At 41.1% G+C, this 15,500-nt stretch overlaps 1 protein-coding gene across 1 annotated transcript in view; it reads right to left on the bottom strand.

The window, feature by feature from the left end:
- The window catches only part of FRMPD2 (FERM and PDZ domain containing 2), a 78,979-nt gene that overhangs the window by 32,813 nt on the left and 30,666 nt on the right, over positions 1 to 15,500 (bottom strand). The window contains exons 13-15 of the mRNA XM_082425477.1: positions 12,487 to 12,672; positions 5,914 to 6,061; positions 1,504 to 1,714 (exon numbers count right to left, since the gene is read on the bottom strand). Coding sequence (XP_082281603.1) covers positions 1,504 to 1,714; positions 5,914 to 6,061; positions 12,487 to 12,672 — 545 coding nt within the window. The remainder of the gene's footprint in view (positions 1 to 1,503; positions 1,715 to 5,913; positions 6,062 to 12,486; positions 12,673 to 15,500) is intronic.

The raw sequence follows: 15,500 nt of genomic DNA, 5'->3' as shown, positions 1-15,500 counted from the left end.
CTGAGAAGGCTGGCTGCCATGCAGTGCTGCCGATCCCCTCCTGGGCGTGCCCACTGGCAGGTCACCGGAAGGGTGCTTTGCAGTCAACACATTCTCAAGGTGGCCTTGAGTCAGTCATGGCTTCTTCAGGCTTTTAATCTATAAAGTGCTGTAAAGTACTATCAGTTTGAATGATAGATTAAAGATGGCCACATATGCTTTGACACACTCCTACATCAGGAGGTGGGGTCTGTTTCTGCTGCCCCTGAATCTGTGCTGACATGTGACTACTTTGACCAAGAGAGTATGGCAGAAGTGACCCTGTGCCAGCTCCAGGCCCAGCCTCTTAGGAGACCGGCAGCTCGCCTTGGGCCCTTGGAGCCCTGAGCTGCCACATAGAAGCCTCACTACCTTCCACACGGAGGCACCACATGGAGAGGGCCTGAGACCACACTGGGATTGAGAAGGGCCCAGCTGAGCTCACCATCCCAGCCATCCCCACTGAGGGCCTGGGCACATGCACAACACAGTCCTGGAGCCTCCAGACCAGTCCTGATGAGTATCCTCAAGAGAAGCAGAAGAATCGCCCAGCCAAGTCCTGCCTAAATTTGTAACCCAGAAAATCATGAAACAGGATAACCAAATGCATGTTGTTTTAAGTCACTATGCTTTGGAGTTGTTTGTTACATGGTAACAATAATAGATAGTTTTGCTTCATCATTATTGACTTAGATTGCAGTGCGTGGTGATGCATATTTGCATCAACAGAATCTGGAGCAGTAATTTTCTAAGAATTACTTTAAGATATAATATATGCATTGCAATTCAAATCAATCACCCATACCCTCTTGCTGAAGCAGATGTATAACTCATTCCAAAAAACAGCTCCCTCCCACAGCCCCCTTCATTGGTCCTGTGCTGCCTGCCAATCTGTGCTATTTATAGAACTTGTAATGTAAGTGCAATCCAACTTCGAGGCTATTTTAAGATTTATGGATCATTATGTTATAATGTGAAGTTGTGTTGATAAGCTCATTATTTTCCCTTGCAAATTAAATTGCAAGCAATCCATCAAAAGAGAAAGCAGCGGCAATGTAGAGCTTAGGAGTACAGACTCCAGGGCCAGCTGTGTGTGTTCAAGTCTCACATTGGGAGAAAACAGAAAGTACTTCACAGGGTTGTGAGGGCTAAAGTAGTTGATGGGTACAGTCCTTAGAACAGTACCTGGCTAAACAGGCTATTGCAACTTGTTTATTTTGTCCCCTTCAATTTTGTATCATCACCTAGCTCTTTCTCCACCAAAAGATAGAGCAACGCAGCAGGGAGACACGGGATGTCTGTCCCGTGTCTAGCATAGATCTGGCCCATAACTGCCCTTTGGGAAATCTCTGTGGATTTAGTTGAATGAATGCATACTTCCCTTAGACATCTGACATCCTTTAAACAATGTCTTCAGGTATGAATTACTCCAGAGCACCAAGTACATGATGCTTTGGGCCCAGAGAACAGATATGTCAAACCCACCTGCCTCTGAGTCCTTGCGCCCTGGTCCCCTTGCTGGTGTCCATAGTGAAGTTATCCAGTGACCTGTGCAGCAGGCCTCCTGCTGCACTCTCCAGCCCGGGTACAAATAGCGCATTTTCTGAGCACGACAGTCTCTGAATCCAAGTGAGCGGCTTGGACTGGGCCAGGTGTGCAAGGCTCAGATTGGCCATTTGCACACACTTATCATAGTCTGCAATGTGGGAGAAACAGATAAACATAAATACTCACAAGAATGACGCTGGCCCCATCGCTCTTCTGGCAGCCACACATCACAGGCCCCAGGTTCTGTCCTGGCTTTTCTTTGTCTGCACGGAGGGGCTTATTTTTCCTCATGCTAGCTCGTGGAGCTATCCTATGATTAGCCCTGAGAATGCCACGTCTGCCTAATTAGCACTGACTAAGGAAAGAAAACTCAGACACACAGGAAGGAGGAAACAAGATGCCCTCCACCCCCTGGCAGCTGACAGGCCTTGGAGCCATGGTTCACGGCAGTGTCACAGCACCAGCAGAGCCTTGTATAAAATTAACCGCTGTCATCCGCTCTGCTCACTGCCTTTACAAACCATCCTCCAAACGTTGTTTTAACAAATAGGTCTGCAAACTACCTGAGCTCCCAAGATTACGCTCTGCCCTGTGGAATGTAATCTTTCATCTCTACACGGCTTAGTTTCCTTGGTAATAATATTTAAGATCCGATTTTCTGAAATATGAATACGGATCAGATGTGTTGGCTCCCAGCTTTCACACTTTCCTTCCTCCCTTCCTGCAGAAAGAGGTAATAAATGATTCTAATGAGCCCGGGAATGTGAGTGGCTCTCACCACTTCACTCCTCACGTCATTCATAGGAAACTGGATTTGATAGATAGATTCCTTAAATTAACTAGGATTTATACGAAGCCCAGTTTGTATTTTGAAAAAAGAAAATGATGACTGTGTTCCGACCCTCTGTTCCCTGTTAAAACCAAGAAGGAAAGAATGCCCGGGCACACGGCGTTTGTATGGCTCCAGCTGTACGTGTGTTTGTGTGCGTGTGCTTGTGTGTGTGTGTGTGCATATCTAAAGCACAGTGAAGTGCCTCCACTGAGAGCATTTATTTCCTCAAGCAGACACCCCCCCTTTCCTACAACGGTGCCTGGTTCATTGTCGGGACTGTGCCCACTGAAAAGATAGCCTTTAAAAAGTACTTTTTGAGAACGTTCTGTGTCTAGGAGGCATTAGGTACCATCATTCACATACAGTAGGCAAGGAAGAAAGGAGGACTAAAAGCAATTTGAATATGACCTGCAGCTTTTGCAGAAATTGTCCAGTATCTGACTCCAGAGCTTGGACCTGTTCAGACACATAGCAGCAATGACTGTAACATCCACACCAGCAGTTCACACATCCTACATGCTTATTGCATGCCAGGCCCAGTGGTAAGCATGTTATCTGCATTGTCTCATTTAATCCTCACAATAACCCTGTGGGGTAGATATTATTATACCAATTTTATAGATGAGGAAAAGTGAGGCTAAGAGAGAGTTAACAATTTGCTCAAGGTCCCCGGGCTTGTAGGTGGTAGAGCAGGACTCACACTCGGCTGACTCCACAGTCCACACCAGAAAATGGACGTACAGAGGACATGGAGATACAAACAGTAGCACAGGAGATTCATCTGAAGCATGCCCAGCCCTCTGATCGCTAAGGTCTAAAGGGACAGTGATCTTAGCTTTAATTTTGGTGTATATTAATACCCACAGGGGGACATTTCAGGGAAAGAAAGTGGTGACAGGGAGAGGCTCAGAGAAGTTTTATGGGTTTCAAGGGAGCCTTCATATAGAGGTTGGAGGTGCAGGAAGAAGGGGCTTCCCCCTGGGGGAGGAGGGCTCCCAGAAGGTAGCAGACAAATGAGAGCATCACAGCCCTGGGTTCTGAGCAGGGCTTTGTCCCTGCAAGAAGCTGGAGAACAACAGGGCACTGGGAAGGATGCTCTGTTAACAGGACAGATCACACAGTGAGGTCAGGGAATGAGAGTCTGGATGTCAAGCACTTAGCATCAGGCATTCAGCATGAAGCAGGGGGCCTCCTGGGGCTGGTGGGGTTGGTGGGAAGTGCTGTTATCATTATTAGACCTTAGCTTAGTGGGGTTCAATTGGCTGGACAAATGGTGCAGGAAGGATTGCTTGGTAGGTAGGAGAGCCAAGAGTTGATAACCTTCCAGGAATGGAAGGAAGGGATACCAAGAATGTCCCAATGCCACAGGCATGTCAAGCAGAGCGAATGGTTTCTGTCCACCGGTGGAAGGCGGGGGCAGGGAACTCACAGCCTGACTGTGGCACCAGGAAAGTAGCTGACAAATATCCAAATCAGTCTAGATGGCAAGGCTGAAGCCAAGGTTAGTTAACAGAGTTTCAAGAGTACAGGAGCCAAGGAAAAGGTAAAGGGAACCAGGGCAAGCTCCTGGGCAGCCACTGCAGATCTGCAGAGTCTCATAGCCACAAGCTCATGGAAGGGCCACCGGCATCCCTGCAGCCCCCTGCTATGCGTCTGAAAGGGCTGAGTGAAGGCCTGTGGTCCCACTCTGCAATGCTGACAGATCCTGCTTGATTTAGCCCTGAATTTATGCACTTGTAAAAGCTTGTTGATTTTTCTCTCTCCCCAGGGAACCAAATATAACTATAGAGTAATATGCTTGTTGAGACAATTCACAGAAGAATGACTAAGAAACATTTGGAAAATGTCCAACTTCTTAACAATCAAAGAAATGTCAAATGAAACAACACTGAGAAATCATTTTTCCCTATAAATGAACAAAGATAAACATGATAATATCTATTCCAGCAAGGATGCAATAAAACAGGCACAATGATACTGGGCATGGGAATGGCACTCAGGAAAACAGCAAGGGCCCTAAAAATGCCCCAACCTTTGTACCCCAAATCTAACTGAAATCTACCTTAAAGAAATAATACACAATACAGAAAATTTTTCTTCCAATGATGTTTACTGCAATATTATTTATGTTATTGGAAAATGAAAAGCAAACTTAAAATCTAGAGGAATGATTAAGTAAATGATTGTATTTCCACACTAATCATCCATCCATTCATTCATTCAATAAAACATGTATTAACCATCTCCCATTTGACACACCTCTGTTCCATGCTGGAACCGTAAAGGTACTGGGACACTGTCCCTGCCCACCAGGAACTCCCAGCCCACTGCAAACTGGAGGCAGACACATCCACAAATGAAAGGGGCAGAACATTACAGGTGAGAAGATGGAGTCTGCACAAAAGAGGGAGTAGTCAACTCCACCTGGGAAGGGAGTTTGGGGGCAGTCAATCAGGAGGGACTTCAAGGAGGAGGTTGTCCTTGAACTTATTCTTGGAGAATGAGGCTTATCTTGATGGTCTGAGCCTGGAAGGAGGCAGGAACAGCATTGTATGTGGAGGCCACACAAGTGTTAGATTCCCCCAAACTCCTATGATGGTAGAATTTGCAGTTTGAGAAAATAGCATATTATGAGCAAAACAGGCTTAGAAGGACTAATTTTGCTAGTAAGCCCAAGGAGTCTTTATAAATATTTTATGTTCACTGATATCAGGCAATAAAATTGATATTGATGATGTTTCACACTGTATCTCAGCAATAGCAGGTAAGACATAATTAATTTACATTCATTATTTCCAATTCCCTGGAAACATCATGGAAATGCTACTCTGCAATTTCAAAGAAATATTTATATATTTATTTGGTTTCGCTGCAAATAATATGCCACCTTTGTTTTCTGTATTTGGTTCTATGTCCGAATGCTCAGCAATTTTGGTTCCTAGTTGATCCCCCGTCCCAGGACTGCAGCAGCCAGTGACACAGCTCCCCTGTGAATTGACTGGCACCTAACAAAACTCCCCACAAGCAGGAGCTGCCATTACTAGTCACATGGAGCCATGAACGCCACACACTCATTCTAGATGAGCTACAAACAGCACACACACTATCCTGTTGGAGCGCAGCACAAACCTGCCGAACGGCCAGTTGCGCAATGGAGGACACCAAGGCTCAGAGAGGGCAAGTGAGCGGTCCAAAGTCACACAGCTAGTAAGTGGCACCTCTCTGAGTCTGTTGAACTCCAGGCTCCACATTCCAAGCCTGGAGTTCCCAAACTTTCATCTGCATCCAGATCACCTGGGTTCTTTTTCGAATGCAGATTCTGATTCAGGGGCCTGAGGTTCTGCATCCCTGGCAAGCTCTCAGGTGATGCACATGCAGAGACCACTCTGAGTATGAAGGGTGAAACCACTATGTTATATTGCTCCCTCTTATAAATGAATAGGAAATAATGGTGAGAGATCAACAGCAAACTCAAAGCCAAATATCTCTAGGTTGAGAAGATAGTGTCTACTCACCAGTTGTAACTCCGGGAGAGCTCGTCCGAGCATTAAATCCATGCTGGGCACAGCAGAGGCCCAGTAAATATTTACAGGTCTTGGCTGAATCAGTGACAAACATGTGCTTTTTCCCAGTGATGCTGCTTGTGATGATGAACTTCTTTCGCTGAGGGAAGCAAACACAGACTTTAATATATTGATCATTCTCACCTATCCATTGAAGCACAACTATCCAGAAAATAGCCAAATGCTGGAGCCGTCAGTTGGATACCAATGTACTAGGCATCCAGAAGTGTGTGGCCGATGTCTGACTATGGCCCAATATTTTTTCTTAGATTAAAGACAACCCCTGTTTTTATTTTTTCCTTCATTCGTAAATCAAATGTTTGTTTATTGGGCAATTGATATCTGCTAAGGAGTGTGCTAGGTGAAAAGAATATGAAATGAGTTCAGTACAGGCTTGGCCCTCAGCAAGTAGTGCATTGTGAAAGGCCATTAAATACACCTATAGTTTGCATTGTCCAAACGCCCAGAAATTGAAGGCAAAATCTCAGCTTGCATCATTATAGAAAAGATAAAAGCACATCTGTAGGCGCATGTTTCATGCTATTATGTGCCAGGCTCTGTGCTAAATCCTTTCTGTGTATTAATTCATTTCATCCTCGAAGCTATAGAAGGAGGGCGGTCCCATCATTATCCTTATTCTACAGATGAGGAAGCAGATGGAGACTCCTGAGAATTCAGCAGGAACTGAGGTCACATCACCAAGAAACGCTTTCCTACATTTATACCTTCAAGGTCCATGCACAAAGTGATAGTATTTGTACAGCTCACTGTGATAAACTGGAGAGGATTATCTATATGGGGTTATCTATATGGAGCTTCCTGGAAAAAAAATCCATAAATTTTTGCAATATAAAATTCTAATAAGAACAATAAAATACAAAGTAATAGAGATTATATTAGATATGAATTTATATATAACTTCCAAATAAAATCTCTATTCTAGATATTTCAGTAAGAACCTTGAGCTTGCTCCTATAAAGATAACTTTATAAATACAGGGTTTGTGCTTGAAAGGGCTCCCTGAACCTCTTTAATGCTGATTCCTTTTAATTCATGATAGTCACCATTCCTAAGAAACTGCATTCACACAGTCAGATATTAACAAAAGACAGATAACTATTCATTGCTTTTCCTCTAACTCCTTTTTATCATTAACCTAATTTCAGACAATTTGAGCATTCTCTAAATACCCTTTTCTTATATTAACAAATGTAATGTTGAACCTATACTAATGTGAATGGATTCTGAATCCAATTGAACTATACTATACCTAGTATTTTTTTTTATATAATGTGTTTTCTCAAACATTCATAGATGCTGTCCTACTAGCCTTACTAATTCTTCCTTAGTATTCAAATTATAATAATGTCTAAATTCCACTAGCTAATCATTTTATCCACACTTTTCCAAAGTTGAATATTTGCTTAGAATCCATCTACTTTTTCAGTATGCATTGATATGCTTTCATACAGTCCTGACAATTTTATATCAAGTTCACTCAGGTATTAAACATTTTAGATAAGTCATTTTTTAAAACTGAATAACTTGGGACTTCGGTGGCACAGTGATTAAGAATCCACCTGCCAATGCAGGGGAAACGAGTTCAATCCCTGGTCCGGGAAGATCCCACATGCTGCAGAGCCACTAAGCCTGTGTGCCACAACCACTGAGCCTGCTCTCTAGGGCCTGAGAGCCACAACTACTGAAGCTTGCACACCTAGAGGCCGTGCTCCTCAACAAGAGAAGCCACTGCAATGAGAAGCCCGTGCACCGCAACGAAGAGTAGCTCCTGTTGGCCCCAAAAAGAGAAAGCCCGTGCGCAGCAGCAAAGAGTCAATGCAACCAAAAAAAAAATTAAATAACTGTTCTTGAACAAATCTGAAAAAAGAGAATTGTTCACACACATGCGCCACTTATTTCTTTGAGCTCAAAAACTCTTGGCAAACTCTTGTCCTTTTGGACCTCAGTGCCCTAAGGTATCCCAGAGAGTGGAATTTCGATCTCATTTCTTGGCATGAAGCTGAAAACAGTCTTCACTGTAGCGGTTTGGATTTTTTTCCATTTTGATAACATCATTTAATGGGAAATTCATATCTGTAGGCCAACTTTCACACAGGCAAGCTGCTCTACGAATAAGATGATGTATAACTTGAATCCCAGGGTTTTCAGCACAAACATGAAAAATGTATTTACATCCCTGCAGAACAAAAATACTTGGTGCTTCTGTAGCATCATGTTTGTTTCTAAGCATGGTTTTACTATTTCAAATATTTCATCCCCAATAGTTTTATTGTTGCCGCTGTTTGTTCACAGGCGGGTTTCTTTGTTTGGTTTGATACATCTTTGCAGAATAATAAGATTCTTCCAGACACAGGCGGATGTGCCCTGAAGCTAAGGAAGTTGAAGTCCCAGGCCTCTACTTGGGAAGGCCATTTTCTGGGAGGGAGCCAGCATATTTTCTTGTGTTCTTGTAAAACGTGGAAAGTAAGATGCTGTCGCCACAATCTGTTAAGACCACTGACTCTTCTTTCCACTGCAACTCAGTCTCACTTTTCTCACCATAGGTAACGTTGCATGGTGGGGAAGCAGATCTCACTAAGGAGAAGTTGAGATAGGGCTACATTTAGTGTAGATTTAGCGGGATTTATTTATGCGGTTTGCAGTCTCTTCTGCAGTAGTTTATTGCCAACCATCCCAGAATACTCCTTCCATTGGACCGACTCACCCAAAGTCTCAGCATAAAGATATAGGGCCAGTGGCCATGTGAAATTGACTGTGCCCTACAGTACCCAGTCCCAGAAGTATGCGGTGTCAGCACTGGAGGGGAACAAGGTTTAAAATACACAGAGCCACAATATCAAAAAAAAACAAACAACCCAATTAAAAAATGGGCGAAAGGCCTAAATAGACATTTCACCAAAAAAGACATACTGTTGGCCAAGAGGCACATGAAAAGATGCTCAACATCACTAATTATTAGAGAAATGCAAATCAAAACTACAATGAGGTATCACCTCACACCAGTCAGAATGGCCATTATCAAAAAATCTAGAAACAATAAATGCTGGAGAGGGTGTGGAGAAAAGGGAACCCTCCTGCACTGTTGGTGGGAATGAAAATTGATAGAGCCACTATGGAGAACAGTATGGAGGTTCCTTAAAAAACTAAAAATAGAACTACCATATGACCCAGCAATCCCACTACTGAGCATATACCCTAAGAAAACCATAATTCAAAAAGAGTCATGTACCACAATGTTCATTGCAGCTCTATTTACAATAGCCAGGACATAGAAGCAACCCAAGTGTCCATCGACAGATGAATGGATAAAGAAGATGTAGCATATACATACGATGGAATATTACTCAGCCATAAGAAGAAACGAAACTGAGTTATTTGTAGTGAGGTGGATGGACCTAGAGTCTGTCATACAGAGCGAAGTAAGTCAGAAAGAGAAAAACAAATACCATATGCTAACGTGTATATATGGAATCTAAAAAAAAAAAAAAAATGGAACTGATGAAGTGGCAGGGCAGGAATAAAGATGCAGACATAGAGAATGGACTTGAGGACATGGGGTAGGGAGGGGGAAGCTGGGGCGAAGTGAGAGAAGCATCGACATATATATACAACCACCAAATGTAAAATAGATAGCTAGTGGGAAGCAGCTGCATAGCACAGGGAGATCAGCTCGGTGCTTTGCGACGACCTAGAGGGATGGGTTAAGGAGGGTGGGAGAGAGGCTCAAGAGGGAGGGGATATGGGGACATATGTATGCATATGGCTGATTCACTTTGTTGTATGACAGAAACTAACACAGTATTGTGAAGCAATTATACTCCAATAAAGATGCATATAAATAAATAAATAAATAAAATACACAGAGCCAAAGGCCAGTCTGAGGGAAATATTTTCAATTATCAGAAATTAAAACCTGTAATTTAATTCTCAAAAACACCTAATTAAGTGGAAGTTTTATCTTATCAGGGATATACTTTATAATTGTATATACTGCCTTATAAATACAGCACACAATTTTCTCTTTTTTTTGATAGGAATCACACAATATGGAATGTATTCGATTTTCCTGTGTTGGTAGCATTTAGAAACCTACAGAGGCACTTCAAAGAGCAAATATGTCTCTGCCGCAAAGCTGCATGTTTTATGCATCTCATCAACAATAAAAACAACTTTCAATCAGCCATGCTAGAAGGAAGACTAAATTAGATTTCTCTTCTCTGTAGAGAAAATATTACAAAAGTATCATCCTATGGAAAAGTAATCAGAGGGTATGCCACCAAAAATTTGAAAGGAAAAAAAAAGAATTATAGTGTTTATCAGGGAGTTCATTAATAAGAATATTACTTTTTTTGCTTTTGCGATTTTGCAGTAGCTGTTCAAGTTTTTTTTTTAATTCACAGGTTGTGGTGATTTCTTTTCTCATTCTAAATGAACATTCACTTTAAAATCTTGTTTGTGTTTGGAACTTTGTTTCCTTGTTCTTGAAGAGAGCCCTACAAAGCCTGTATTCTCCCAGATTTCAGGCATTTCTCTCCAGACATTTTAACTACTGCTAATACCCAAGAACAGTTACTAACATGGGAAGGTTCATCATTACACAATGAATGCTTTCTTGATTGAATAATCTTCTGAATTGATGTCTCTGTCATAGATGGGCTGCCAATGCACCTACAAATCATATTCATTGAAAAATGGCATTTTCCTCTATTTCCTTTGTTACTTCTCTCCAGGCTGACAAAACAAATGTCTGCAGTTGTCTGGAGCATTCCGGCTTCCGCTATTAATTAAGCAAATTTGAAACCAGCTTCCTGAGCTCATTCTCGTATTGTTTGTGGAGTTCCCATTTTGTGCTTGCAGAAGTGTGAAGAGTCCAAGTCATTTTCTGTGTAAGACGCCTGGTTTGTGGCAAGCAGCTGGTGACATTACTTCCCATGATGACTTTTCCATAAAAAAAAGGATATTTATGCTGAGGAAGAGACTGGTCATCAACATGAAAATTCTAATTCGTGACAAGGGTGTTTTTAAGCTACTAAGTTTGTTTTGTGAACCTGATGATTTTCCAGCTTTAATCAAGAAATTGTCTATTGTCATGGGGAAAATAAATATCTGTAAAAATTAAACCAACTTAAATATAAAATACTTAAGGGGACTTGAATTTTATGGCTTCAAAAAATTCTATTTTTCAAAATTACTTTGTAGGTTGTCTGCATTTCTACAAATGTTTTAAAAGACATTACACTGGGAATTTTGAACAATTAAATATGAGATAGAGAAAATAGGAAGTAATATAATAGCATTGAATAAATTCAATAATTAAAATTCTTCAAATAATCTTTCAGTTGAATTAAAGTTATTTGAGTCATTAAATTTCTGAAAAGTTCACAGAAATAAATATCAATTACTTTTAGATAAGGTCAAAAATATTTGGGAAAAAGTCAGTTTCCTGATATCATAAAGGCCACTTTAATAAAATTATGCTCAATTATTATTTATTTTTAGATGTCAGCTTTTTTTCTAAGGAAAAACAATACTTTATTATGAAGTTCTATCAAGAATCACACTTTAACAATACGTCAACTTTAACAGCCAAGATGGGAGAAACACAAGAAACACTGAGAAAATGAATAAAATCAATTATGTTCTGCTTAGGAAACTTTAACATTAGATAATGATAATGAAAACAAAAACCAAAGAATCAGATAATGAAAAAATATCTCGTTAGTAGGAAAAATTTTAAAACCACAAGAGACAATTCAATAGAAAGTAAAACTAAAATGTTTCCTGAGCCACAAGTCAAAGAACTTCATGTTTTATAATGAAATGATTGCTGAAGTTATGGGATACTGACCCACAGGACAGGCAGGTAGATTAGCTACTGGAGCATTCTCTGCTATGGTGACACACATAATGTTTTTGATGTCAAATTTATTGTAACTGAATTCAAGAAAATGGTGTTCAAATGTTATTTCAAACATTGTACATTTAATAGGGTTGTTGTTTTGTTTTGTTTTGTTTTGTTTAAATGGCTGACAAAGGTTTGCACACTTGTAGTCCATGGGAGACAGGCCAGATGCCTCAGTACAATGTGTGCAAAGGGAAAATTAAAATACAAGGAAAATGTTTCAAAAGCATGCAGACTCCATTGCACCTACTATACACTCTCCTCCCCCATCTCCCACCTCCAACCTTGCTCTCAACAGCAATAGATTCCCCAAATTAAAAGAACTTCACCCAGAGGGAAAGTGTAGTCCTTTAGGCCAATGGGTGCCCATGGGGGTGAGGGGGAGCTAGGTGACGGATGGCAGAGAAGAAATGGCCTCGTGGGGACCCTCAAACCCCCTGGTAGACTTCTTCCAAATATGTAACAGTCATCAGAGTACAGGTTAGCTGACAGGCTGTGAGCTTATCTTCTTAGGAGAAGATCACCTGACCTATCGCTCTTTAAAGGGATAACAGATTAAAGAAAAATGAAGCATGGGTCATAATCAACTGAGTGACACTCACATAGGCCAAAATCTTTTCAATTTCTCTCCACTGAAACCGTGAAGTCGCAATTCTGCTGTTGTTTCTCACTTCGTACACTATGACCCCCTTGGCACAGAGCCCCAAGGCCATCTCTCCTCCTGGCCTTGTCTTCTCTGGGAGAACTTGGTAAACCAGCACACCATATTCCGGGAGCTGCTGAGTCACCTGGAATGAGAAAAAGGCCAGTTAAGAAGAGACAGGCACATTGGTCTAAAATAATGGATTTCAAACCATTCCATGAAAAAAACACCTTCACGTATGTTCTGAAAAAAAAGAGTAGGATTGCCAGATAAGTTTAGGAAACACTGAACTAAACAGATCTCCTTACTATAGAATTCCTCCGTACCTCTAAATATGATAGTGTTTTTCTATTTTATTAACCCAAGGAATCCTTTCCTAATGAAGTACCTTAAGACACTTGGAACACAGTTATTATGAAAACGGTACAATAGAGTAAGAATATTCTGAACAAAGTTGTAAAATTCAGACTCTCTTGAATCATCTCGAAGTAAAGAATCCTTTTTCCCAAAGTCTACTGCAATACAATCCGGTACGACCCCTTCATTTTACAGATGGAAAAACTGAGGCCCAGGCACAGAAAGCAAACTTCCAAATGGTTAGCATCACTGTTAAAGCAAGATGATCCATGAACATCCTGCAGAGAAAATGACCAATCACTGGCACTTCTCACCACGTAGCAGTGCTTTGGTGGGGTCCCCACAGCACAAGATCTGTCTTCAGTTTACCAGTTTAGGAGATGGAATTTTGTCAGGGGCATGAGGGTCAATGAGAGCTGGGAACTGCATCAGGACAACCAAAATCTTAAGAGGCTGGAGTATAAACCTAACACAAATGTTTTTATGTCTGAATGGTAATCATGTCTCTATTCTGGTCTCTACCATCGTCATCTTCACCTGGAAGACTCCAGTTTTTACCAAATGGTTGATGTACCTCAGCTCACAGCAGGGACATTTTTCTCCAGGCATTTGAAACCCTCTCAGAAGGGTTTCACTGGTGAGATCTGGTATCTCATCTCTACCCCTGAGCAGAGGGCTCTATGTCCTGCCTAATCTCTCTCATCCCCAGGTGGGGTCACAAAAATGAGGACAAATTATGGCTTTTGAGAGCTCCTTTCTCAAGCTCTTTGCTGACCTTTCTCCTTCTGCTGATAAGTAATCTGTGCAGATAGGTTTCACTGCCTTCAAAGCCTACAGCTCTTCACATGATCTTCATTGCATTTCTGGACCCTGAACCTCCCCGCTTTGTTTAACTTTGGAGAGACCCTCTCATTGCCACTATCATCATCGTCATCATCATCATCCAAAACAATATTTGTTGGACATTGGTGCTGAAATATCCAATGGCCAGACCAGGCATGTACTTAAAGTACGACAAAGCAGGGCCATCCCAAAACAATTAGGTAAATTCTTTTAAAGAATTTGATGTGATACAGCAAAGGAAACCATAAACAAGATGAAAAGACAACCCTCAGAATGGGAGAAAATATTTACAAATGAAGCAACTAACAAAGGATTAATCTCCAAAATTTGCAAGCAGCTCATGCAGCTCAATATCAAAAAAACAAACAACCCAATCCAAAACTGGGCAGAAGACCTAAATAGACATTTCTCCAAAGAAGATATACAGATTGCCAACAAACTCATGAAAGAATGCTCAACACCTTTAATCATTAGAGAAATGCAAATCAAAACTACAATGAGATATCATCTCACATCGGTCAGAATGGCCATCATCAAAAAATCTAGAAACAATAAATGCTGGAGAGGGTGTGGAGAAAAGGGAACCCTCTTGCACTGTCGGTGGGAATGTAAATTGATACAGCCACTATGGAGAACAGTATGAAGGTTCCTTAAAAAACTAAAAACAGAACTACCATATGACCCAGCAATCCCACTACTGGGCATATACCCTAAGAAAACCATAATTCAAAAAGAGTCATGTACCACAATGTTCATTGCAGCTCTATTTACAATAGCCAGGACATGGAAGCAACCTAAGTGTCCATCGACAGATGAATGGATAAAGAAGATGTGACACATATATACAATGGAATATTACTCAGCCATAAAAAGAAATGAAATTGAGAATTGAAATGAAGTGAGGTGGATGGACCTAGAGTCTGTCATACAGAGTGAAGTAAGTCAGAAAGAGAAAAACAAATACTGTATGCTAACACATATATATGGAATCTAAAAAAAAAAAAAAATGGTCATGAACAACCTAGGGGCAAGACGGGAATAAAGACGCAGACCTACTAGAGAATGGACTTGAGGATATGGGGAGGGGGAAGGGTAAGCTGGGACAAAGTGAGAGAGTGGCATGGACATATATACACTACCAAACGTAAGATAGATAGCTAATGGGAAGCAGCCGCATAACACAGGGAGATCAGCTCAGTGCTTTGTGACCACCTAGAGGGGTGGGATAGGGAGGGTGGGAAGGAGGGAGAGGCAAGAGGGACGAGATATGGGGATATATGTGTATTTATAACTGATTCACTTTGTTATAAAGCAGAAACTAACACACCATTGTAAAGCAATTATACTCCAATAAAGATGTTAAAAAAAAAAGAAAAGAATTTGATGTGATAGTTCAAAAAAAATTTAAACCATTAATGTAGTCATCATCAGAATAGAGATGCCTTTGTTAGACTTGCTTACATTTTTTAAATTGTTTAGTATTTACTTTAATTTTTTAATTATATAGAGAGGGATATGATACTGAAGTACTTGGAGCCACAAAATTCTTAAAATGGTAAAGTGCCATTCTGTAATGGAGCAGGACCCTATGGGGCCTTCCTGGGACAGACACACACACACACACCCTCCCCATGTCTTCCGCTTGCCTCTTGTTTGTAGAAAAACTTTAGCTTCCTAGTCCTTCCCCGAGTTCCAAAGAATAAATTTAATCAGACAAGCGAGAAAATGCAGAAACGAAGGAAAACAGTCAAGCAAGACAATTTAATAAGAGCC

This window comes from Balaenoptera physalus, assembly GCF_965194825.1.
Source record: "Balaenoptera physalus genome assembly, chromosome: 14".
In the NCBI taxonomy this organism is placed as follows: domain Eukaryota; kingdom Metazoa; phylum Chordata; class Mammalia; order Artiodactyla; family Balaenopteridae; genus Balaenoptera; species Balaenoptera physalus.
The sequence above is the reverse complement of the archived record's forward strand: the minus strand, read 5'-3'. Positions and strand labels throughout refer to the sequence as shown.